The sequence below is a fragment of the Mastomys coucha genome, unplaced genomic scaffold, assembly GCF_008632895.1.
Source record: "Mastomys coucha isolate ucsf_1 unplaced genomic scaffold, UCSF_Mcou_1 pScaffold14, whole genome shotgun sequence".
NCBI classification, from domain to species: domain Eukaryota; kingdom Metazoa; phylum Chordata; class Mammalia; order Rodentia; family Muridae; genus Mastomys; species Mastomys coucha.
In genome coordinates, this window is record NW_022196896.1 from 123,610,261 (window position 1) to 123,637,991 (window position 27,731).

The following is a 27,731-nucleotide window of genomic DNA, read 5'->3' on the forward strand; positions in this document are numbered from 1 at the left end:
GGCTCAGTGAGTGAGCATGTTCTAGACAGCTCAGCTTGTTCAAGAGTGTCTTGGACAAAGGGAAGTCCGCATTGCTTCTGTGCTTCAAGGGATATTTTATTTAGTTGGAGAGATCTGGTTTCTAAGTCTCCTCCATTAAATTTGCATAAATGGGATTTCTGAGACTTCCCTCTTAGGGAAAGCAACTATTCTCCTTCCTGCTCCCTCCAAATAAGCATGGAACTAGGGCTGAGGAGGTTTCTAGATCCATTTTTAAATACCCCCTACCCCTGGTGTTTCAAATGTGATTTGTTTCTTAATTTGTTGGAGCTATGATTGATTGATAGAAGTGATTTTCTCCCAAGGAACAAGACATAAGAACAGACATTTCTGAATTTATTTTTTAAGCAAAAATTCTGTTCCTCCAGTCGGACAAGGAAGGGAAGACTACACATGATTGTGACCCTCCTTCAGCTGAGGGCTGATTCTTCAGACCCTGCCTTGCCACAGATAACCGCGCCTCTCTGCCCACCTCCTGCTAATTGCCACGCCTCTCTCCAAATTTCAGTCCCGCCGGAAGTCCCGCCTCCAGAGACTGAAGGAGAAGTTGCTGATTGGGCCAAGTTGCTGACGAACTTGGGGGAGGGGTTTTGCCTTACCTGTTCTACCTGGTTTTGCTGGTAAGGAGGTGAATTGAATGAAAGATGGCTGACTAAAACACACCACGTGCTGGTCTTAATTTTTACAAACCCTTCCCGCGGTTCCGGTCCCCCAAAATTATGTTTCAGGACCTTGAGCCCATTCTAGCAAACCCATTCGTACATGTGGCCGCTGGGCGGCTACACATGGTTATTCACACAGCCATGTACGACTATGCTTTGCTCTGGAATGTTCCTTTAGTTTTGGACATTTTCTATCTGTCACAAATAGTGTTCTCAAAACGTCTGATTTAGGAAGTGGTTTCTGTCATCACATCATGTTGGTGGCAAATAATTGCAGCAAATGAAGAGCAGTTGTCTCACTTTCATTCCGGATTATCATGCAAGTCAAGAGGCTCAGAATTCAAGTGTCTGAAGAGGATCGGGGCAGCATTTACCTCTATGAAGAAACCAGTGCCTTAGAACTCCGAAGCTCTCTCTCTCAACATTGATAAGGAAAAACTCCTGTAGGTGTTGCTGGATATCCATTTGCACTTACTTCTGATGTATAGAAGAGTTAAGCCTTCCATACTGATGATGATCGAGAATGACCAAGATCCATAAAAAAAACGGCTGCTCATACTGGTGAGGATGTGGAATAAGAGAAGTTAGTGGGAATGCAAATGTGTACAGCTATTACAAAAATCAGTGCAACAGTGCCTCAAGAGGATGGGAAACCCATCTTCCTCTAGAGCCAGCTAACCACACGTGGGCCTGTACCTAAAGGACTCCACATCCTCCTTCAGAGACATTTGTTCAACCATGTTCATTGCTGTTGTATCCATAATACCAGAAACTGGAAACAGTCTAGATGCTCATCAGCTGATAAGGAATATGCAGTTCATTTACACAACAAACTATTATTACTCACCTGTTAAAATTCAAGTTATGAAATTTACAGTGAAGTGAATAAAACAAGGCAAAAATCATCCTAAGTGAGATCAGCGCCTTCCTCAGCCATCCTCAGAGAAGTTTCTTCTTGCAGTAGGTGAAAACTAACAGGAGGCACAACAGGACAGTGTGTAGAGTGTGTAGACAGTGAGAGACTTTGGGTAACTCCATCCTAAGTGGGATATCTTCTCTCCATCAACCCCACCTCAATCTCCATCTCCTGGAGATTAAGGATCTAGGAAGAGAAGGTGGAATGATCAGAGACTTTAAGTGCCAAAGTGTGGGGGGGGATTCCCAGTGTGGGGCTCAATCTGCTCAGAGGAGAAGGCAGAGCGGGGAGATTGGGGAACAGTTGTGGGAAGGGTTGACTGGGAGAGGGGCAGTGAGTGGGATATAAAGTGAATAAGTAAAAATATAAAATTAAATTAAGAAAAACAAAAAGAGCTAGAGGTGGTTGTTGACTCCAAGGAAAGAGTGTCTTTTAGAAACTACAGGACTGATGCACATATGAATTCTGAGACTGGCAGAACATAGTGGGCCTGCACACATTGAGAGGGGGAAATATAAGGTCCCACCCCTATCAAGAAGCTATCTGAAATTAATACTTGCTTGGAAAGGAAAGAATAGTTTTCTCCAGTGAATCTCACTGTGTATCAGCCACATTTCATGTAGGTCACGTGACCATGAGTAGTTGGGCCAACACAAAACAAACTCAAGGGTAATTTTTATAGACTTTTGCCTCTCATATTGCTTTGTTTGGGTATTTTTGTCTTATTGGGTTTTTTTTGTTTGTTTGTATATTTGTTTTCCATTTTTTTGTGTTTTTTCTCTCTGTATTTCTTAATTTTTAGGTTCTTGTATTTTGTTTTTGAGTTGGGAGGTCTGGAGAATCTGAGAGGAGTTAAGGAGAGACAATGCATAATAGGAATATATAAAATAGGAATTCATAAAATAAATTCAGTTAAAATGTTAAAAACAAATTCAAAAGGTGGAAGCTCAATGAACAAATGCCCCTAGGTGTTCTCTACAGGGAGATAAGAAAGATAAGACCCCCAGGATGGGGAGGGTAAAGATGGAGTCTCCTCTGTCTCTGCCCCGGTCACAATGTCCCTGGCGTATTCGACACCACTATCTCATTCACAGTATAAATGTAAGGTTAAGTTCTCTCCTGAAAATGTCTATGATTATAAGTCTTCAAACTTGTCCATGTTAGAATTGAAACTCAAAATTAGCAGATTCAAATGTTTTGTGTGATTAGATTATCAAATGGAGCTCATTCATCTGCTTGTAAGATGGAGTTTTGTTTATCATAAATATTAATAGCTTAGTATTTATATGGGATTCTGAAGGCTTCCTGGTATATAGTAAGCAACATAGGCATAGTCCTTAATCTTTGAAGCTATCAAATATTAGCCACAGAGGTCCTTTCATTTTGCTTCCAAAGACTGATAAAACAGCTTTCTGGAATTTTTTTTTTTTTTTGAATGTGTTTTACAAATACTAGATATATCTGCCTTAGGGTAGTAGATGATGAAGAACTCATTGAAATACAAATTTTTCTGCCCTAAAATGGATTTCACTCTGAAAAAGCAGGTTTGAAGTATAAAAGAATATTAATACTAGCCAGTGTTGGTATAAGTGTGTGTGTGTGTGTGTGTGTGTGTGTGTGTTTACATCCATGATGTAAAGTTATTGTAAGAACAGAGAGGCTACTTTTGGGACTGGTGTGTAAAGCTTAATTAACTGTTACATTTCAAGGCAGACAGGCAGTCACTGAGAAGACTCTCATGTGATCTCTGGGCAAGCTCACACAGTATGCACACATCAAGGCTTCTAGCACCGGAGAAAGCATTTTCTTTCCTCAAAAGTTTAGGGAAAATTATTGCTGCAAACACTAATACAAATGGAAGGTAGTCTGGAGACAAGGATGACTGAAGGGCCTTTCTTGGGCCAGTGGCACTATTGAGGAACTGGCCTAAAACCTAAGCACTTCTCTCTTTCGAAAATAAACTATTGTGTTTTTGATGGTTATTGTCTCCGCTGCATGCCATTCTACTAGGAACTCCAAGTTCAGAGGTCTAGATGTTTCCCTAAAGTGTGCACACAGCCAACAACATGAGAAGAATGAGAATCAGGATCAGAGCATCTGACAGGTACCATGGAGAATCTTGTGAAAACATTAGGATACATCACTGGTTCTCAGCCTGTGGATCGCGACCCCTTGGGGGCACAAACAGCCCTTTGTATATTAGTTATACGATATGTCAGATATTTACATTACAATTCACACACAATACACAATAGGGGCAAAATTACAGTTATGACGTAGCAACAAAACAGTTTTCTGGTTAGGGATCACCACACCATGAGGAACTGTATTAAAAGGTTGCGGCATGAAATTACTCTGCTAAAGATTGGACCTTCCTAGGAATGCTAATGGAAAGTCAAGTTCATCAAGGAATTTTGGTACTTGTAAGCCAGTCTTAGTGGTTCTGTATGAGGCCATATTGTGAGATAAGCAAGCTTGCTCTTTTATATCCTGTCTATATAGAATCTTGATGGATCTCTTCTATATCCTTTCTCCACTAAGACCCTCAGGAGACAAGACAGTTTTTTGTATTTTTTTGTGGTTCTGTTCTCAGAGACATGAGGTCTATGTGTAAGCTGACTAGTCCTTGCTAATGACACTAAAAATCATCCCGAGAGTCTACAGGGTTATGCACTTTTCTAGTACTTTTCATATGTGGCTGCGTTATTGAATTTTCGTAGACACTTGAGACAGGAACGACCTTATGTAATGATGAGGAAGCGAAAGTCAGGGAAATACAAGTAAGCTCCCTGGGGTTGTAGCCAGAACAAGGTAGGGCCAGAAAAAAAACCCACCCCCTGCACCTCCAAGCCACTTTCGATGCTGGGAATGATTTGTATATCTTTTCTACCTCCCTAGTAGTCAGTTAGGGGCAGTCAGGAAGAATGGCTCAGCATATGTGCTCACTACACCCCTACTGATTGACTGGGCTTGTGGGAAGTGCTCCGTGATTTGACAAAAGGCTAATCCTAAAATGTAGACTGAGACCCTGTGTAGGTAGAGGGCTGGTCCAATACTCTTCCCTTCTGCCCACATCTATTGAACATGCAAACCTTCTGGGTCTAGAGAAATATTGTTAGTCTTAGAACTAAAAAGTGTATTTCGTTTTTCTTTCTGGGTCACATTACCTCACTGAGAAACACTCATTGCATGAAAATGCTCACCTAGAATCTTTTTTTAATTTAATGACCATAATTATTAAGGTCAACTGAACCTCCAAGCATAACAACAATAAGTTCAGGGCAGTGTCTCTGGGCTTTGAAGGTTGGTATCATTCACTTTCAAAGAACTTAGCGTGCATGCTTGATTGGGAGGAAACTCTATTCACATTTGACTGCGGTATTTGCTTTTGTTTTCCTCCTGCAGGGGCGAACTCCATGCCCCTGTTACAGTTGGCTGTGGTCACTCGCTGGCTCCCTGGTAACGGCACAGTGTGTGCATTCCATGGCCGGTTTCCAGAGGGTCAGAAACACCACAGGGGAGCAGAAGTGAGAGCCCCAGGTTCCTGACATGAACATTCTTGATGATTCTGCTGAAAGACCTCATTATTGCCCTGGCAGATACTGTGAGAACAAAGGCTCCATTTTCAGGATGGAGAGCTGTGTGTTGTTAATTAAATGTTTTTTGATGGTGGCATTAAGTTGGTCAGAGCTGCCTAGGTGAGCGAATGCCCCCAAAGCAGCATGCTGTAAGGCCACGTCCTCATTTGCTCATAAGACTCCTTTATTCGATTTATGACAAATAACAGGCACAGAAAATATTTGGGGGTGGAATTCCATCTACGTTTCAGCCAAGGAGTGATAAAGAATATGGGACAATAGCATGATTTTGTTATCCTTTTCCTACTCTAAGACTGTCTGGTAAAGAATAACATAATTTAAATCAACACGAGATACTTCCATGAGATGTAAGGACTAAAAGAGGCCATTAATTTGAAAGAGAGCAAGGAGACATATGTGGAAGGGTTTGGAGGGAGGAAAGAGATGGGGGGGTGTTGTGATTGTATTATAATCTTAATTAATAATATGGGGTGTTGCTTCAGATTTTTGCTGCAGACTGGACGAGTCTGAGCAGAAGCTTCAGTGTGTTTGTGTGAGCATGCCACATTTTTCTGGGCACAGAGAGGGGGGTGGGCGGGAGGAGCAGGGGAACACTGGATGGAGAGATGAAGCTGGATTTAGCTGTAGATCTACCAGGATCCAGGTATGGTGGTCAGCAGGAAATCGCCTCCCTCCCCTCTGCAAGGAAGATGAGTCACGCTATAAAGCTACTGTGCCTCTCAACCAGGATCCTGTACGAAAGGCAGGCTTACTTTTTGACTCTGTCAGGTGTGTCTGAATTGCTTCAGGGTGTGGAATCTTCCAGATGCACATGAAATCTGTAGTCCATGTCCAGGACAGGGGACTTCCAAAATGCATTCTAGTCTCCTCAGTACAACATAGGTTAGGGATCATTACACAGAGAAATAGTCCCGAGGCTTCATTTTACTTCTTCAGATTTTGCTTTCAAGGTGTACAGCAGTGAGCTCTTGATTAATTTTTGGTTGTGTAGAAAATCACATGGTGTATCGGGTCCATGTCCTTGAGATGTCTCTCTTAGATTCAGTCTATTTCCTTATGTTGATTTTTTTTTTTTTTAAATAACTTCTAGTGATTATTGAGAAAGAACTCCACCTAAGAAGCCCTGGGGGAGGGATTAGGCCTGTTTGTCATAAGAGAGACTAACAAGATGGCCTCTTTTAGCCAAAATACTCACACATCTTATAAGGAACATAATTTCCATGATTTTACTTGTCTCTAATGTCCTGCTTCATGGCCCAAAAATACCCTCTGAAGCTTACGGCCAAAGTTCTGAATGAAGGATTTAATGAAGAATATGAAAGATAAAAATAAGACAAATACATGTTTATTTATGCTTTCAAGAGCCGGAGGTAGGGGACTAGGCTAGGCTGACGCCAATGTAAGCTGCCGAGGTGTTGACATAAGTGCGGAACTTGAACACTGATATCAGGGAGTTTCTCCACGTTTTAAAACATAAGGAGTAGATTCATTTGAACAACAGTGTTTCAGAACACTGGAAAGAACTGCTATACTTCTTTCCTCATGCTGGGAGCAGCCTTGTGGAATCTGTCTTTTTAATTAGAGTTTCTTCACATTCTGGTCTCCTCTAGAGGTCGATTCATGAACTCCTGAATAGCTTGGTCCAAAGGAAGCCATTTTTTGATAGATGTTTTCAAAGCTGCAATCCAGCTGCAAGAAAAAGAAACCACAGAACAGATCATTAAACCTATCAGGCCCTGGGGAGGGAAGATGTGACAGAATTCTTTAATTTATTTTCTAGTTGTTTCTCTTGGTGATTTAGTTTGGAATTAATGGAATAAACATGCTCTGTGGATTTCAGGTTGACTGAGAAGGAGAAATACCAAGATGGCTCAGTAATGAAAGTGGGGGCTGTAGGAGAGAAGAAGATATTCATAAGTAGCGATCAATGGAGTTATATGGTTTTCAAATTGCTAGTAGTATTTTGTAGTTTTCACTTAACATTAAGATTTGTTGATCAAACATGTGATAAATACTGCCATATCAGCAAAAATGACTTCTTTATTAAATTCTAGAAACCACACAGCCCTCCAGTTAATTCCTCTTTTCTTTCTCTTGCTTTCATTTTCTTGGACAGTTTTTTAATGCAACAGTGTTCCTATGGGCAGGAGCTTTATTACTAGAGTACTAGGAATAACAACCAGGAACCCAACAGATCTCAACAGATACCCAACAGTATCTCAAACAGGCTGTGTCCGAAACGCTAATAAATGAATCTGTGGGCCTCTGGGTGTGGCCTGTCATTTTTTATAACTTTCTAAGCTTACTTTAGGTGTAAGTGGAGTAACACGGAGCTCTAAGTTCTATCTAGTTTTTGATTTTTTGACTTTCCACTGTTATGCTTTGAACTATTTCTCTAGTGGCTCAGTGATTTTTTTTTATTGTTAAAATAATAATAATAAAAAAGCCCTATGAATGTAACCGTCAGGCCCAGCTATTTAGAGAAACTCGTAGGTTTTTATCAGGTGGGACTTAGATCAGTTTCACTGACCCTTGCTCCAGCGTGCTTGCTGGATGCGTACCATCATTGTCTGTTTGCCAGATGTCCAGGAAGAGAGCCATGGCAACGCGTTTAGCAATAACACACCTCCCTCCTACCCCAGAACCTCTTTCAAAGGAGGCATGAGCAACATTTACATAGAGGGAAAAGGCGTGCCCCTAGTCTTTTGCTCAGTGTCCATTTGAAGGTTTGAGGGATAAATATATATATGTATATGTATATATAAATATATACATATACATATATATGGATATATAATGGATATATATATATATATATATACATAGCCATTCCTTGTAGTTGTAATGAAAGGCCTGGAGCAGGTGGAAGATGATTGTGATGCAGGTGAGAGATAGAGGACATGAGCATTGATGCTGAGCACCTCTTTCCTCACTGGGTTGTGTCTAGCGATGTCATCGGTTTTTTTTTTTTTTTTTTTTGTATTTCAGAACCACTTGAACAAAATGTTGGCTTTCGAATGACAACCTGAGATCAAATAGACCGCAAACTAAGTCCTTTGTCTATCCTTCAGTGGCTGATGATAAAACAATCAGCCAAATACAGATGGTCAAATCCATGCACAGTACGGGGGGAAAAAGAGTCCAAGTGACAGATCTGTGTTTTACATGATTGCCATGTGCTAATAAACATAGGTTGAAGACCTATAGATTATTTACAAACTGTAAATGGTGTGTGTGTGTGTGTGTGTGTGTGTGTGTGTTAATGTTGATGCTTGAGATATCCATTGTTTTGGCAGGAATTCAGTTTACTACAATTTCATTCGGAGGGAAGAAGTATCTCTGGAGAAGTCACTGAAGAAGGGATGAAAGAAAAATAATCCCACAGAATTGCAAATATGAAGCTTGAAAAGAAAGGATAGATTTCCCTTAAGAGTGGAATTGGAAGATAGGGGGATGCCTTTGTCAAGGCTGAAGGGAGGGGATGGAGGAAGGGGAGGGAGGGACGGTGGGGAGGTCGTGGCTTACCGCTGATTTTCTGTTTTATTTTCTGCACAGAAATAGAAAATCTTGAACTCCTCTGATGAAGGTTTAAGCTCAATCACTGGTTGCTCAAAGCCGTGGGTCTGCTCACTCACACTGTATCCATGAAGGTATAGGCCACCTTCAAGGGAGAGGGGAACAAAGAAGCAGGGGCATATGAGAACAGGGGAAAAAAGGTGTCAGGGAAGGTGTTGATATTAAGTAGGTGAAGGGATGCTTCTCCAGATGCATAGTCACAGGTGGAGGAGCTAACTTCAAAAGAGGCCACACACTGATTAGCATCTGGTAGCAAGGCTGGTAGCAGAATTCGAACTTCTTGGTTCAGTTTGTAAGTGATCAGTGTTTATCTATGTCTCAAGCTCTGTGCTTGGATAAGCTTCTTCACCAGAAGAACATAGTTTTGAAATAAAATTTCCATTATCAAAGAGGAACAGCTGTAGCACCATATAAGAAGAAAATTAAATAGTATTTCTTGGGGCAGAGTCATTAAAACATACTTTCTGAAGCAGGATGGAAGCTGTAGGCAGTTTTTTACAACCCACACAGACTCTCACCCTTTTTGTCTATATCCTGCAAATCCCGCTAAAAATATGAACCCACAGGGTGACACTAAAATGCTAACTCGAATTAGCAATGAGAATAGATGGCTGATTATAAAAATTAATTTTCCTCGCATGAGCCTATAAATCCAAGGATATTGCGTGGTCTGAATTTTGCTCCCATCTTGAGGTTAGTAAGGATCTCGGTCTTGGAGACGATTCTGAAAGGTTAAAAACTCTTGTCTGTCTCTTCTACTGTGAGGTGGCCTAAATCTCATGCAGAGGCTCAGGCATTGTTTTCAATAGTGGTGGTGATTGGTTATCTAGAGATTCGCCCTCCTGGGTAGTCTTGTTCTCTTACCTTAGTACCTCAACACTGGCCACAGTGCACCTCACTACAAAAGCCAACAAGAAAATACTGCACGCACCCCACGGGAGAATCTCTGCAGCCATAACATGGCAGTATGAGCATGGACTTGAGAATCTCTGCAGCCATAACATGGCAGTATCAGCATGGACTTGAGTAGGGTTGACTCTGGCTTCTGGAAATTCATTGTTCCTATCAGCCTATCATAAGAGCAAGATAGGTATTTTCACTTTAAACAGAATGAAGGGTTTTAAACTTTAGAAGTGAAAGAGGGGTTAGTTGCTTTTTAAATTTTTTTTAAATGGAGGATGGAAGAGGTGATATCAAATTTTCTTTTTTATTTCATTTGAAAAGAGTCCAGTTGAAAATTCTTTGTTTAGCTCTGTACCCCATTTTGTAATAGGATTATTTGATTTTCTGGAGTCTAACTTCTTGAGTTCTTTGTATATATTGGATATTAGCCCTCTAGGGGATATAGGAATGGTAAAGATCTTTTCCCAATCTGTTGGTTGCCTTTTTATAGGCAACTGAGGAATATCGAATGGCCAAGAAGCACCTAAAGACATATTCAACACCCTTAGTCATCAGGGAAATGATATCAGAACAACCCTAAGATTCCACCTCACACCAGTCAGAATGGCTAAAATCAAAAACTCAGGTGACAGCAGATGCTGGCAAGGATGTGGAGAAAGAGGAACACTTCTCCATTGCTGTTGGGATTGCAAGCTGGTACAACCACTCTGGAAATCAGTTTGGTGGTTCCTCAGATAATTGGACATAGTATTACCTGAGGACCCAGCTATACCACTCCTGGGCATATACCCAGAAGATGCTCCAACATGTAATAAGGACACATGCTCCACCATGTTCATAGGAGCCTTATTTATAATAGCCAGGAATTAGAAAGAACCCAGATGTCCCTCAATGGAGGAATGGATACAGAAAATGTGGTACATCTACACAATGGAGTGTAGATATTTAATAGTCAGCTATTAAAAGTGATAAAATCATGAAATTCTTAGGCAAATGGATAGAACTAGAAAATATCATCCTGGGTGAGATAATCCAACCGCAAAAGAACACACATGGTATGGTATGTACTCTCTGATAAGTGGATATATTAGCCCACAAGTTCCAAATACTCTGAAGCTCAAGAACAAGGAAGACCAAAGACTGTGTGCTTCGGTCCTTCTTAGAAGGAGAACAAAATACTCACAGGAGCAGATATGGAGATAAAGTGTAGAGCAGAGACTGAAGGAAAGGCCATTCAGAGACTGTCCCACTTGGGGATTCATTCATACAGTTACCAAACCCAGACACTACTGTGGATGCCAAGAAGTACATGCTGAAAAGAGCCTGATATAGCTCTCTCTTGAGAGGCCCTGTCAGAGCCTTTACAAATACAGAGATGGATGCTCACAGCCAACCGTTGGACTGAGTGTGGGGTCCCCAATAGAGGAATTAGAAAGGACTGAAGGAGTTGAAGGAGTTTGCAACCCCACAGGAAGAACAACAATATCAACCAACCAGTTCCCCCAGAACTCCCAGGGACTAAGCCATCAACAAAGGAATACACATGGCTCCAGCTGCATATGTAGCAGAGGATGGCCTTGTCATTCACCAATGGAAGGAGAGGTCCTTGGTCCTATGAAGGCTCGATAGATGCCCCAGTGTAGGGGAACTGAAAGTGGGGAGGTGGGAGTGGGTAGGTGGGTGGAGGAACACCCTCACAGAAACAGGGGGAGGGAGGATGGGATAGGGAATTTTTAAGGGGGGACCAGGAAAGGGGATAACATTTGAAATATAAATAAAGAAAATATCCAATTAAAATAAAATAAAGAGTCAATTTTGGAACTCATAAGAAAACACTGACTTCAGTAATGGATAGTTTTTTTTTTTTTCTACCTTAGTTAGCCTCAGTGATATGGTGCCTACCAATAGGGTGATACCATTCTTTGAGACTGGGTGTCAGAGAGGGGTGGATGGGATGTAAGACAGGGTAGTGAATTATTACTGACTCACCAAAAACTCCCCATGAGGAGGGTGCAAACCAACAGGCTTCCTTTATGTATGATATTTGTGTAATCGTCAGCATAACTTTCCTCCTGTCAGAAAGAAACACTAGCCCATGAACAGTCACTCCTTATCTGAGGTGACAACTCAGCTGCTGGTCACCCCTCCCTACTCTTTATCTCTATGGATTTGCTCTTTCTATGGCAGCGCCTGATAGAACCACACACGGTGACTGGTCCTCAATGCTTGCTCTCCTTCCCTTAACATAGAGTTTTCTAGGTTCAGCCATATTACATATCTGATATTCATTAGTACTTTATTTCTTTTCATTGTAGCATGACATCTCATTGTACGGACACAGCACTTCACAAATCAACAGCAGCTAAGACTTGTTCTGAGATGGGACGTCATTGTCTCCAGTGCTTTAGCACCATGTGCTCCAATGGATGGCGCTATATCCCTGACAATGGGGACATTGCTGGATAACATCAGTGGGTTACCAAACCAAAAGACATGAAATTGGCATGGAGACCCCAGAGGAGAGGTCTCACGTGGAGGGAGAAGGGTAAGAAAGGATCAGTCTGTGTATTAGTCATTTCTCTGTGGCTGTGAAAAAATAACCACGACCAAGTCAGCTCACGGAATAAACAGTTTGTTTGGGGCTTCTGGTTGCAGGGGGGTGGATTACAACAGTGGGGAAGCAGATTGACACGTGGCTGGAGAGGAAAGCTAAGAGCTTATCCCATGGACGACAAATAGGAAACAGATAATCAGGAATGGTGGTGGCTTTTGTACCTCAAAGCCTGTCCCCTGTGATAAACTTCCATCTCCTAACCTCACCCAAAAAGCCAATATCTGGAGACCAAGTATTCAAATGCCTGGGACTTAGAGGAGACATACCATTCAGACCACCAGTATGCCCAGTATGCACTATATACATATATAAAATAGTAAAAACCAAATAGATTTTTTAACAAAAGAATGCACAAAAAAAAAAAAAAGAAAAGAAAAAGAAATTCTGGCGAAAAAAAGAAAGCCATGTAACCATTTTTCTAGTATCTTTCTAGTATCAGGGCCTAATAATAAATGGCAGTTAAGCTTGTCACTGCTACCCCAACGCCTCATTTAAGGAAATTTCCCTGGGTCCGTGTCTCTATGTTTTATCAGTAAAAGCAATACGAGTCCGGTCCACGGTTAGCTGGAAGAACTGTGTGAGCACTGCATGCCCTGCTTACTGTAATCCTGTAAAATAATCTTTCTGAGAAGTGCTCACAGACCTTGAAGTGATTTAGAAATGAACAACAGTCGACAGTCATAATTTGTTACTTCTAGCTTTTGCCGGGTAGAGATCAAAAGGAATGAGGAGAGAAGGCCAGGAGCCTTATGGAACAGCCCTTGACCAAGTGATTTCTAAAATGTTATCACTCTGAGCGGGCACATGAGAGCCAGGAGTACATTTTGTTTAAAGCTCAAATACCTCTCTTGACACTTCAGTAAAGACCACCTTGCGGGAACTGGGGCTGTCTGTCCAATTCCCCCAGTGCGCAGTGGAGCTAGCATATGGGGAGATGTGGGGTTAGTGCCTAATACAGTTCTCCCTGGAGGCCAGGGCTACATGGTTTTCCATAGCTCCAGTTTCCCGGCTCACTTTACTCTTTTTTTTTTTCATCTCTGACTTTTCCTTGTCCTCAGAAATCTTTTCAGTGCTGTAAGAGGAAATGCCTTGCCAAGAGAACTACAGCTCCATTCAGGATCACACAGTATGAGGTGATGTCTGCCAGCCCTAAAGAAGACCCCAGCTACAAGCACTTAGCATATAGAAAACATTAAAAAAGCTCAGATGCTCGGACAGAGGGCAGTATGTCATCCCAGCAGCCTGGTGTCAAGTTGGGAGCCACAGCGGTGGTGTCAAGTTGGGAGCCGTGGCGGCAGTTGTGTCACAGCACTAATCCAAAAGTAAGGACTCTGAGATTTCTGTTCCTCTAGAGAATCCTGACTAACACAAAGGAAAACTGTAGATTGTGTTAGGGACTAGATTAGAGTGTGTAGATCCTCCTCCAATAATCATTTCAATAGTACTGAAGGATAGCTAGGTTTCCAGTACCAGGCATGGCATCTCTCTTGCTGAGTAGATCTTAATTTGAATTAGAGAGCTCTTGGTTCCTGCCAAGGTATGTATACCTCTACTGTATCTCTGGGAATTCAAAATAGCTCATGAGCCCCAAGAGGTTTAGAAGTACTTAAAAAAAAATTTTTTTTTTCTGAGTTTGGAGCAGTCTATGAATCTAGACTTAAAAAATCCATTTATATCTATGTAAGTAATCTCTTGAAAATTACTTGGATTGGCTTGGTAATAATATTGGTATCTTAAAATACTATCCTAAGTCAATGATGAAGCCGCAGTTCTGTTGGCTTTGCTTGCATTGACCCTTATCCTATTACCAGCCGTTAAAGTTCAGGAATGTGGGTGGCATAAAGACAGCCAGATCTCTTAGTCTGAAAAGACCTGTTTATTTCTTCATAGCTATGTCTTCATCTGGGTCATGTACAAAACATCTTCACTGTGATTTAAGAGGCGAGTCGTCCCACCGTTCATCCCAAGTGATAGAAAATGGGTCAAGACGTGATGTGAGCTTTCTATCTCTTTAAACATCCAAGACAGTTGGAGTTGTCACTAGACTCTTCCTTCCCGTTTGGCATGTCTACCGGTCTTAGCCAAATAGGAACGTCAGTGCTAAAAATAGAAATCAAGTGGCTCAGGTATCAGACGTCATATAGCAGACATTTCATGTGGAAATATGATAGTACTAACTGGTTTTATTAACAATTATAAGAGGATGGGAAAATGGGGCAGAGATTTAATTGGTGGGTAGAGGGAGGTCAGTACAGAAAGGGGAAAAAAAGATAACACTGAAGATGTTTGAAAGGCTTAAGGAATCATACCCTTGGAGATTTGTCTAAAATTTCACATAATACTTATAAGTGTATGTGTATACATACTTTTGTTTAAAGAATGTGCTGGGTAGTTTTGTGTCAACTTTATATAAACTAAAGTCATCTGAAAGGAGGGAACCTCAATTTAAAAAATGCTTCCATAAAATTGGGCCATAGATAAACCTGTAGGTCATTTTCTTAATTAGTGGTTGTTGAGGGAGGGCCCAGTTCATCATGGTAGTGCCATCCCTGGGGTTGTGGTCCTGATTTCTGTAAGGCGGGAGGCTGAGCAAGCATTAGCATCCCTCCATGGCCTTTGCATTACCTCCTGCTTCCAGGTTCCTGTTCTGTTTGAGTTTTTGTCCTGACTTCCTTCAATGATGCACAGTGATACAAATTATGCCAATAATACAAAAGCAATGCAAATAAACTCTTTCCTCTCCAACTCGCTTTTGGCCATGGTGGAGCACAATTGTGGTGGAGCACCACAGTAACAATTACCCTAACTAAGGCAATGAAGTTACAGCACTTTTCAAGATAACGCTCCTCCTGAGCACCACAGGGCATCTAACAAAACACTCGAGCACCAGGCATGATAAACCTTCCTTTGAGTTGTTGGGCAGGGGATTCCAAGAGAATCCTCAAACAATATAGGCTATTGCTGTTTTCCCTGATTGCCTTTCAGAAACGAAAGGTAAGTCTTGACTGATGAAAAGACCACGCGACAGAAGGATTTGAGCTGGATCTGACCTCAAAGCTTCCTCCCTAGGCTAGGTTTATAGTACCAGGAGATGCTATGCCAGCGAGCTGCCAGTGGGGGGAAGTCATCAATAGTTCTTCCCCGTTGTGACACCTACAAACTCCAATCATGACCAGTATGACAAAAGATCCCTGAAGCTACAAGAGTGTCACTCATGTCAGGGCAGTCTAACTAGACTTTAGGCCTGCACAACAAAAGAGAAAGCACTGGAAACTTAGCCAACTCCCCAGGGTCAGGAAAATTGTGGCTCTTAGAAGAGGTGTCTTATCCTGCCATTTTAGCAGAGCAGTGGTCAGGAAAGTTGTGGCTCTTAGAAGAGGTGTCTTATCCTGCCATTTTAGCAGAGCAGTAAAATTATGGATGGCATCCTGAAACTTATCCTTACACCTCCAGAGAAGTGCAGCTCTTGGCCTTCCTCAAAGAAGATTCTCTTTGCAGCAGACTGAGAACCACAACTTGTCAAAAATGCAGAGAATAATTGATTGGGGAGTGCCCAGCTCTAAGAGATACTTGTGTAATATAAACTCCTACACTTAAGCTCAGAGAACATCATGGAGGAGAGGGCAGGAAGAGTTTAAGAGCTAGAGAACCAGGAATTCTACTGTGAGATTCTGTCTCTTAGAAATAACGGGGAAGCTTCACCCATAGTCCCTCAATAATATAGCTGCTGAAATGGGACCTGTGAGTGGTGAGAATGCCCATAGACATGCCAATGTGCAAGGGTGAGTCTTTCTGACAGAGAATTTTTTAGTTTTTAGAAGGAGACTGAGCACAGGAGACCCCAATGGAGGAGTTAGGGGAAGGATTGAAGAAGATGAAGGGGTTCCTAACTCCATAGGAAGAACAACTATATCAACCAACCAGAAGGTCCCAAGGACTAAACCACCAACCAAAGAGTACTCATGGAGGGGCCCATGGCTCCAGCCGCATATGTAGCAGAGGATGGCCTTGTCGGGCATCAATGGGAAGGGAGGCCCTTAGTCCTATGGAGGCTTGATGACCCAGCATAGGGGAATGCTAGGGATGTGAGAGGGAGTGGATAGGTGGGGGGGTGAACACACTTATAGAAGTACAGGGGAGAGGGGATTTCAGAGGGGAAACAGGGAAGGGGGATAACATTTGAAATGTAATTAAATAAAATAACCAATAAAAATTTAACAAAATAAGGTTTGAAAAAATTAAAGCCAAAAAAACAAAAATCAAAAAAAAAAAAAAAAAAAAAAAAAAAAAAAAGAAAAAATATCTTCCCCATGCTGGGTTACTCAGTACCAAGTGGTCAACCCTGAAATCACACACACACACACACACACACACAACACACACATACACATACACACTCACACTCATACCACTAAACAAGCTCAGCATGTGTGTGTGTGTGTGTGTGTGTGTGTGTGTGTGTGTAACAACAATTAAAGAAGAAAAGACCATGAATTTAAGAGGAAATGAGAGAGTCATGGGAGGGGTTGGAAGGAAAAGAAAGGGGAAGTCATATAATTATATTTCAATTAAAAATTTAAAATACTAAGTTAATAATTTTTAAAATTCAAGAATGCTCTTGTCTAGATTTCAGGTATTATTTTATTACTCATATGATCTTTTTCTATCTATATTCTTTAAATTAGTATATATATATCCTTAAAATAGTATATATATCCTTTAAAAAGTATATATGTATATGTATACATATATAACCTTATAAGAATGTAAAAAAAATCTATGATAAATGAGGGAAATATGTATGAGAGTAGCTTTTTATGCTCAGGCCACTAAATGTAGAGCTAATATTATTCCAGTCACAATATCTCCGTCTTCACAGCACTCTTGTACACCAGTCACCTGCTACTTCTGTTTTATAAGCAAGAAAAGTAAACTGTGGTAAGTCGAGCAAACTGACCACAAAAAGCAGACTGCCAACATCCAATTAAGAAGACTTTGAGGAAAGGATGATGTTTCAACCCAAGAAAATGATGAGCATTCCTTTTGTAAGCCATTGGTGACCAAAGGAATACGTTTGTGTTTTAAGTTCTAGATTTTAAAGTGTGAGGCATTAAGGCCACTGGCTTCAGGGTTAGCCTGGCTGTTTGGACCTCAGTAGGTTGCTTACTCCTCCACTTCTAGCCTCTGTGCTGTGTGGCCTCTGCAGCTGCTCTTCTCCTCTGCCAATAGAACAGTAGCTATCCAGCCACGTATCTTCTGCAGGGTATCCATGAACTGTCTTAGGTGAAACAGTGTTACAGGAGCTTACAAAGGTTCAGCAAAACGGTAAGGCATACTTGCCGTTATTGTAATTGCAAGATTTTCAAGTCATGTTGATTCCTTACCTGATGCCTGAGTAGAGCGAATGCTAGCATAGAAGTACAAGCAACCATCCTTCAGGATGCAATAGTGTTGGATCCACACATCCGGGCTTCTCTCCAGCTGGTGCAGAAGGCCCAGGCACTCAGGGTGTTTGATAGCGAGAGGTGGCAGGCTACTGTTGTGCACCGTGACATCTTCCCAGACATGGTTCTGTAGGTGTAGCATAAGGATTATGTAAGTAATCATCATGTACCAGATGCCTTTGACCCACGCAACAGTGACACGGGCTAAGATTTGTTTAGCATTAGGGAGCCACTGCCCCAAATGTTTCTACTGCTAATACAATCTCGCTGCTCGAGTAACTGGCCAAATTAAGCCCTTGCTTATAGATAACTCCCTCTTTTCTTTGGCTTCTATTGTATTCTGAAGAAATCAAAAGAGTATCAACTGAAAAGTAGAAGATTGGGTACTAGGGAGCCAATGGGCATAGGTACCGCTATAAAGAGTTATTAATGTGTCTGTTTATTAAGTGCTAGCCCGAAGTGTGGCTTCTCACATCACAGAGATTGTTCTTCAAGGCCCAGCTCCTGGTAAGTCCACTATGAATGATAGCAGCCCCTGGTCCGTGCCTTTCTTTATCTGAACCCCCACTTGTACAATAGGACAAATTAACTGCTCTAGGCCAGCTCCAGCCTTGGGCTCTCATGGTCACTGAGGTGGAAGGCTGATGATAAATGAAGACCCTCTAACCTGGAGGGCAGCCCTCGGTCCGCAGGCCTGGGAAGCAGGCCCTTTTCTGAGAACTCTGACCCATGGCCAGAGGCACCTCGCTTTATCTCTTCATCAGAACCAGCCTGTGCTTGCCAGTTTCTTTTTGTTCTGTTTTGGTTTTGGCCCTTTCATTTTTTAACAAGGCAGTGAAAAGCTAGCAGAGTGCAGACCTTGCTGGATTCTGTGCTGTGAAGTGGGAGCCTGCTGGGGGTTTGGCCGTTCATTTTTTTTTTTTTTTCACTTGCTGCAGACACTCTGAGTGCATTAGCAGAATAGATGCCTCTTAAAAGTATCCAGGCTCATTAAGGTGGTGCGTTGGAGGGACGGGTGAGTGTGTTGAATGCTACGTTCCCGGTAACATGGAACACAAGTCCTGCTGTTCATTATATGACAATGCTTGAGATTGTTCTTAAAGGACAGTTTACAAGGCAAGGACACCCAAACTCCACCCTGAATTTCTGCTAATGTATACACTCAAAATGTGTAGTGTGGTAATAAGTACATGCCATCTTACGAAGGAACAATCGTATTAAATAATATCTCTAACTTCACATTACAAATCACACAAATCATTACATCCACAGTGCAAAACTGAAACAGTTGGGCATTGAGAGAGTGATCTCCATGTTACGGTACAAACTCAGAAAGAGGGCTACCCGGTCAGAAGTGATGGCTTGCCTGATGATGTAGTAAAGTCATCTAACATTTTATAAGTAAAAAAAAAAAAAAAAACCTAACAGAGTGATATTGTTCCAAAGTTGGGGATCACGAACGTGGAAGAAAAGTGCAAAGTGGCTAACTTGTCTACAGAACAAAGATGAATCACTGAGTCTCTGGATGCAGCACACTGGCTCTCTGACAGCAGCAGCATCCTAAGACATCCTGGAGATGCCCAGAGCGCAAACAAACAGCGCCATCATTTTCTTACTACTGTGGGCTACTGCATGGCTCCAGGGGAATCAGAAATTACAATCCATCTTGTGACTCCACCCCAAGTCTTATGGGAGGGAATCTCATAAAAACCCCTGAAAATACAAAGAACAGCAGGGTTGAATGCTCCTTTCTTGGAACCGAGGGAAACCCATTTGATGCCAATTCTTTTGCCAGCATTTAGAACAGATCTAAGTTATCACCCACGGGGCTGCATGACATCTACCCTGCTCTTTTCTCCTCTGGAAGAAAACGAATCGAAAGCAGAGAAGGGGAACCCAGGAAACCTTACCTGGCGGATAGGACGGGCTGCTTTCTGCATTGCTTCAAGCCATCTAAAAGAGTAAACAGAGAGGGGCAATCCATAGGGGACTGTGTCACAGGGAGGGGCTCGCTACTGCGTACCCTGCCCTTTGGGCAGAGCAGTCCTGAGCCTCAGATGTATGTCGCCCCTCCTGGGGGAAGGTAACCGTTCATTCTTGTAAGTTTAAATTTAGTATGCCGTAAAACCTTTTCCCATTAGGCATATTTAAAGTAAATTTCATGGTATTCCTCCATTACTGTCATTTGATCAATTCCTGAGAGAAAGTTAATTCCCTATTTCTAAGGTTTGGCATTTGTTAACAACAGCATGGCTACACTATCAGGTACTACCTACTAGAGTATGGAAATACCGGTGAATGGCCATGGTCTCGAGCCCCGTCTAGTGTGCTCTTTAGACACTGGCTTCATTGGTATGCCTATGGTGTTACATCCGGAGGCCTGAGCTCTCCAGTCTCTCTCCTTAGCCTGGCATTGGCAGATTGACTCCACCCCAGCCTGCTAACCTTTTCCAGTTTTCCAGTTTTCTTTCCCACTCCCCAACTTCCAATCAGAGCACATTGTTCACTGTTCTCCTCAAGCGCTGTGTGTTTCCCTTGCTCTCCTCTGCTGCGTTTCTTCTTCTGGATGCGACCCTTGTCCATAAATAACTCCCTCGTTCCCTTGTTTACAAGCCCTCACTGCCTGTTCTCAGCTGGTGTGCCATGTGTCTTCTGTGATGCTTGTCAACGTTCATTGTGTATCCAAAAGAACAACTGCCCTACCACGTTAGTTCCAACTTGGTAGTGAGTTTTTGTTTATTTACTTTTTTTCTTTCTCCCTCCAAACCACGGACTGCTCTCTTTCAAATTCATGGCCTCTTTCTATCGCTAATTGTTATTGCATGAATGTATATGTGTGTATGTAAACACATATACATGGATACGTATATGCACATATTCATACATATATACGTATGTTCTCAAATGTAACCGGTTCAGTCCATATGATGTAGCATGCGTGCACGTTTTCAGTGCTTGCTGCTTGGCACTGGTTTTCTCCAGGGAAGTCTGTTTCTCGTACTCAGTACTTTTAGCTACCCACAGTCCTATGCAAGGCTGAGGCCTTTTTGATCCTTCTCACCCCTACGGTAGCATGTCTTATTGCTATCACCCTTGTTTGTTCAGCTCACATTTGCGCAGCCATGTTGGTGAGACTTTGTGCGTGCATCTTCTGAAGTTACTAGGAGACACAATTATACAGCAAACTCCCTGAACGTCTGGCTCTTCAATTCTTTCCACCCGCCCTCTTCCACAATGTTTCCCATTTATATGCTTTTGGGGCCAAAGATGGGCTCTTCATTATAAAAATAGTCCACAAAAATGTTAAAATGCAGCCTAGGCATGTTAGATATAAATAAATGCTGTTCATATCATACTATCCTGGTAGTCCTTTGCTGTATATTTACTTAAATATACAATATTCCACAAATAGTGACAGGATACTTTTTTTACCCCAGATGTTTCTGACCTAGTACTCCCTGTAAGGTTGGAGCTGGCAGAAGGAGGCATTCATTTAGTCTAGACATGTTGGCACACTGCCTTCTCTATTGACTTTCTGTTCTGCACACTGTTCTACCCCTCACTTTAGCTGGTCAGTTCCTTCATTACAGCTTTCACTTGGCTCACAGAAATGTCCAGTGAGCTCCATTTCCTCAGGGAGACATGCACAGTGTATATCTAATGGTCAGAACCTATTGTTACCTTCATAGAATGCTGAAACACTCTCTGTGGAACTGTGTGCTCATACAATGTTAACAGAGTCTTTGCCACTCAAAGCCCTATTGTTTTATCTTCTTCATGCATTTAGCTCATCTCACTATAGTGTGTTGTTGCATATCAGGCTTCATTAGTTTATACCACTAACTATCTATTACAATACATACATCTGGCTATTTGTTAGGAATGAGAGGTGTGCACAGTTAAGGAGCTGTGGTATTATTGAATTTTCATGTTTTTAAAGAAAGGAAGGAGAGTTGTAGTATCATGTTAACAGATTATGTTCATATTCTTTGGAAAAAACAACATCTTAAACTTACTGTACTTAATACAATATACACTACCACTTTTTTGTAATTTTTTTATTTCTGCCTCCAAGAATATGCAAGTCTACTCCTTATGAAACACCCCCCCCCCCCGAAATAGAACCAGATAGGTAGGAAATTACTGAGTTACCTCTTCATCTCTTGGTTTGAGGTTGCACAGAGGCAGAATATTCTACTTCCAGACTGAGGCATACAGTTAAATACAAATGGTTTCCCCAAGCTGTTGTCAATATCAACTTCTGCTCCTTCTAGTTTTATTATGTCTAGAGGTGGCCACTTCCCTTCATCCTATAATTGATAAAGAAGATATGATCAGTTAATGGAGAAAATGAAAAAGAAAGGAATGAATACCACAATGGTTATTTTAAATTGATTATTTTTTTCCTTTAAGATGAAAAGAAAGCACAACACACTTTGCAGGTTATATTCTACTTAAATATGATAGAGTATTCCAAGTTACCTGTATGTAATTTTTAAACATCTTTTGAATAGTTGTTCTTAATATGAGCTTTATTTATGCCCATTTGGGAAAGTACTATTAATGCCAGCTTTCCTTTCACAAAAACAGGACATCAAAAGAAACCTGTACTACACAGTATACCTTGACTTGGCATCTCTGGAGAGCACCTACATCATCAGTTCCATTTTTATTGTGTGTCAAGTCCCCCGCTAAATTGTTTCCATCCATTCACTGAATTGACAAATGCTCACGAAACAATTATCTTTATCATTTCCTATCATCAGACAGTAGTACAAAAACACTAAAGAATATTCTTTCTATAAAGGACAGCATTTTAGCATACTATAATATTAATGTAAAACTAAAATAGCTTTACAAGTAAATTGTTTTGATTTTGTTTATTTTCTAGTTCTTTCTCAAATTTTTCTCATCATTAGTCATATCTGTTTTTACCACCTCTGCATGGTGATGTAACTTACACAGCATGACTTCACTCACTGTGTAGTTACATGGACATTACTCTTTAGTAAACTTATGGAGATAAGAAACCACCATTGTAATCCAGTTTCAGACTATTCCCATTAACCTCTAAGTTTCCTTTCAGTTTATTTTCTATGAGTTGCTACCGTTTCCCAAATCACAGATAATCAGACTTGTTTTGGTCATTATGCATCTGACATTCTTGGATGTTTAATATTAGTGGAACTATGTGACTTGTGATTTTTCCCCTTAGTGTGATATCTTGAAATGACTAAGTTGAAGCAGGAATTAGCACTTCATTCTTTTTAAAGACTGGATGACATTCTATTGTAGGAGATGTCACATTTTGTTTCTCCATGCATAAGTTGACAGACTTTTTTTCTGGTGTGGGGATATTTTGAGTAGCACTTCTATGCATATTTGTATACGTGCTTTGGGCCTAGAGGTGAATAAATGCAAGGTTATTCTTCAACTACCGGTGTTACCTCATACTTCTGTGATGCTTTCAAAGACGATGCTTCAGTCTTCACAACACCTTTTTAGAGGAAGATTATTAGATTCAGTCACATGCCCCAGTGTTACAGGGATGGCGTAGACACAGAATATGATCCCTGTCTTCCATCAGTGGCTTTCCACACTGTATCTGTCAAATGCAGACATCCGAAGACAGACATCTGCCTTCATGGATCACTGGGATATGAAGGACTGTTGAATTTTGGAATCAATATTCAATGAACGTGTTATTCAACATTTTGGTTACATAGTTATACTTCCAGGGACATTTCAAAGTTCAATTAGAAGTAGAAATGAGACCTGAGGATCTTAGGTGTTCATTTGCTGAAAGCAAATATCCACTCGGTCTTGTGTGGACCTATTTTGCAGACAAGGGGATTCTGGTCTTTGTGTCAGCATTGCTTGATGACTCAGGGAATGTCAGGACCCTTCCCCACCCTTTGATGTGGGAGAATTCAACAAAGTTTGCTCACAGCACACTTCAGAACCAGGATGAGAGCCTCTAGTCATTTAAGAGGCCTTCCCTGCTTGCTTGTCACAAGTGCATGAGAAAAATGGACAAGTTAATGGACGGGATCTTAACACCAGGGCGACTTTCTCCTAGATGCTATGCCTCATGGCCAAGGTGGCATTTTTACTAATCTCAGCTGCTGCCTCATGTCCCCTACTGATGAGCCTTCTGTGTCCCTGGTAGCAGCTGCGGTGACACTCTGGTCACAGGGCATTGCAGCAGGTGTGGCTTCTCCTGCAGCTAACCTCTCTGTGTCTAGCCTTTTACCTCGATTTCACTGGTACAAGAACATTAAGTCCCTCTCAGGCATTAAGTCCCTCTCAACATCAGGTGAGATCCAGATGTTGAAAAAGAAACCCCACACACTCTAATCCTAAGGTTGCTGTGGTGCCGCTCTCACCAATCAAATAGTTTCTAGAGATGAAGGACAATTAAAATCCAGCTTGCACTTTACTGTCAAGTCTGAAAACTGACTTCCTTAAGCAACATTCAGTCTTTTAGCTTGGCAATGAGTATTAAATTGGCTCTATTTGATCCCTTCCCTACAGCTCTGCCAAAAGTCCCTCTTAGCTCAGATGGAGCAATGAAAAATTCTTCAAGGCTGCGTTTGCCACAACTTTCTGTTCTTTTGTCCAAGGCACAGAAATCCTCTGGCAGGGCTTTCTATTCCTGAGCCAGTTCACAGGTTCAGCGACTGCCTGTGTGCAGGATTGATTAAAATAGCACCTATGCTGAGGGATTTAAATAGGAATTGTTTAGTGATGTCCAAAGGCTGTAGGTTGAGAATAAAGGAACTCGGACTGTTTGTGCCAGAGGTCCTTGGATAATGTTGGCGGTTTCTCTCATGGAAATAATATTTTTTACAGGATGAATTCCAAAGGTCAGACTGTTGAGAAAAGAGGAACACCAAGTAACAATGAGGATAAATTGCAACTTAGAGTGAACACACTTCTAAAATAGATTTTTTTTTTTTAAATGCAGAAGAATGAAGACAAGGACATTTATGTGTTTGTGAAAGTCTCTACTAAAATAAGCCTACCTACCTACAGACGCCTTTGAGTTTTTTGTTTTGGTCAAAATTTTGCTTTGAACCTGATAAAAATTTGTGGTTGTCAGATCTTCAAGTCTTAAAAAAAAAATCAAACAAACAAAAACCCCACAAAAACTGAGGACACTGTATATATGTTTTATTTTGTCTGGAGGTACAACCCTGAAAATCCAAAGACCTATAAGGAGGCAGGGAAAGGCATCTTTAACCATGAGAAAAAGATCATCCTGACCGAAGAAAACAAGAGACAAGACAAATCTGGTCTTAAAGGGAAACATCTCCTGAAAGGGTGACTAAAATGGAGAGCGAGCGGAGAAGGTACAACACTGGAGCGATGGAGCAACGCTGAGGACTACCACCCTTCGGAGCTTCGTTAATGACGCTGAGCACCCTTTATCTCTAGGTAGCACTTTGGAGCACCTTTTCCCTGCCAGCAACTAACTTCATCACTCTTTGATGGCCATGAGAAGATGCATATGACCGGTCAGGAAAGCAGGAAAGAGAGTGGTGAGAAGGAAGAAGGGGATGGGGAAGGATTTCATCACTGTGCCTCTTGCCATCACCGTGTCCTGGACAAACAGAGGACCTGACTCTTGAGGAACTACAAGCTCCTTTTTACATTATTTGACACTATTTGTGTATCTATGTGTTTATTTATTTATTTACTTATGTACTTATTTGTTTATTTGTGGTTTCGTCTTTCGTCTCCAAGCAGGCAAGACTAAATAGAAATGGCAGAAATCAGAAAGCTAAAAGGGCAAGAAAATCATACCCTTGTTTATCAGTGATGAGTTTCCCAGTTGAAGCTTCTTGACTCTTGTTCTTATTTTGGTAGGAAAAACAAAACAAAACAAAACAACAACAAAAAAAGCACATGAAGGCCATTTGATTGCCTCTAAATTGCCAGCCACACCCTTTTTCAACAGAAGTGAACCCATAAGGTTGTTCATCTTTCCACAGAGCTGTGGCTCTGCCTGTTTTCACAGGAATCCCTGGCTGCAGATGTGGAGACATCAACAAAGAATTTTGTGCTTTCTTTTTCAGTTTGCCTGGAGTTAGGAATCAGGTTTGTAGTGTGAGGAATCCGTGCTGAATGCACCATGGTATTTCCTGGCAGCAGCGAGATTCCAGACCCCAGGAGGCCCTGGGAGCCCTTACAGCGAAAGGAGCTTGTCATTGGACAAATCCTGATGCTGCGCCCAGAAAAACAGGTTTCTTCTGGAAAGTTAGCCAAAGGGGAGGTTTGCCAACAGTATTTGAGTTGGGGCTACCCAAGCTCTATAGCTTTGAGGAGAAATTTATGTTCCCAATTGAATTGCTCATTTGTTACTATTTTTCTTGGCTCCTAAACCATCCTTAGAGGATAACTAGTACCATGCAATACTTACCATTACAAAAAAAGAGAAGAAGAATGAAAAACTGGGTATGGAGGAATATACCACAAATATTGGTGCTCAGGGCATGAAGACAAGATTAGAAAAGTTTGAGGTAAGTCTAGACTATATAGGGATTAGAAGGAAAACCTGAGGTGTGTAGGAAGACCCTGTCTTAATACCGACACTATTGAAAATAAAAATGCTTATGAAAGAGTGCAGTGGGTTTAACAGCCTGAAAGCTAAGGGCACACAACACAGGAGTCTGCATCATAAGCTCTTAGATGAAATGCTTGTCTTAAACGGTCATATCTAAACTCAATACACAATAGTGCTTGCTTATCCTCAGAGCATACATTCCAAGGACTCTAGTGGATGCGTGAAGCATCGAGTGCAGAATCCTGACTATAAGCCTTTTCCTATAAGCCTTGTATGTCTGGTGTGGCCACCTAATACTAGACTACTTTGATCCTCCTGAGGCTGATTCCACCTCAGAGAACCAAGCCTTTACTGCTGAGCCATTCACAGGGGGTAACTTCTGGGGCCTTGCCAAGCCCTATCTCTCACAAGCCTGGATTAACAACCTGAGCACTGATAACGTTTCTTTCCCCATCCATTCCTCCACCAGTCTGTGGTTCCTGTATCGTCTGCTAGCCATTACGTTTGGTACTCAAGCCCTAAGTGAATGTTAGTGTTAGACTAATTTATGATTAGGCATCTCACTCATTCATTCATTTGTTCATTCATTCATTCATTCATTTTTCACAGTTTAGGAGCTTGTCCTGTAAACACTAAGCAAGCTCTCTTTCACTGAGCAGCACGTACTCTCTTGCTCATGCCGACTCCTTTCTGCTCCCTTTACTGGCCTTGTTCTCTGACTGTTGGATTTCTTCCCAAGGCTAATGTTTCAATTCCCTGTAATTATTGGTTAACCATTGTGCCCTTGCTGGAAAAGAAATGTCTTAGCCCTGTTCTAGTTTGCAGTGGGTTCCGATGTTTATCTACAGACATGATTGATGGGTTACTCCACCTCTTTGAGCATAAAAACCATGACTCTGTGCCCTCTGTTTTTAGATTTTTTTTCTTTTCTTTTCTTTTTTTTTGCCTTTTGCAAAATGAGTTGATAACATGAAAGAGGAGTTCTGTTTCCCTTTTGAAGTCTTCACCCCAGTCCCATGATTCCTTCTTGACAGTAAATTTGCTCAAGTCCTTGACATTTGGCTCATCTAGATCTTAGTGCTGAACCTCTGCCTTCCAAAGTGTGGGCTACAACTCACAACCAAAAGGCTCTGACACTACATTCCAGGATTCTAGAAACAGAAGTCAACCAGTTATATGTGAGGACTTAGCTTCTCTGTTTCAGCCTTTTGATAGTTTAATATGACAATCCTGAGTCTTGTGGATGTTTGAAAGAGCCTAAATAATGCTGTCTTTTTCTACTCTGTGGCCATGAAACATTCTCTAGTGTTAAATGCAGCTTCTCCAGGGCTTTCCCCTGACTCTTGCTGTCTTAGTCAGGGTTTCTATTCCTGCACAAAACATCATGACCAAGAAGCAAGTTGGGGAGGAAA

At 41.5% G+C, this 27,731-nt stretch overlaps 1 protein-coding gene across 1 annotated transcript in view; it reads right to left on the reverse strand.

The window, feature by feature from the left end:
* Window positions 1-6,539: 6,539 nt before the first annotated feature.
* The window catches only part of LOC116089332, a 119,291-nt gene continuing 98,099 nt past the window's right edge, over window positions 6,540-27,731 (reverse strand). The window contains exons 9-13 of the mRNA XM_031368944.1: window positions 21,906-22,063; window positions 19,664-19,706; window positions 17,694-17,880; window positions 8,742-8,877; window positions 6,540-6,905 (exon numbers count right to left, since the gene is read on the reverse strand). Coding sequence (XP_031224804.1) covers window positions 6,806-6,905; window positions 8,742-8,877; window positions 17,694-17,880; window positions 19,664-19,706; window positions 21,906-22,063 — 624 coding nt within the window. The 3' untranslated portion in view covers window positions 6,540-6,805. The remainder of the gene's footprint in view (window positions 6,906-8,741; window positions 8,878-17,693; window positions 17,881-19,663; window positions 19,707-21,905; window positions 22,064-27,731) is intronic.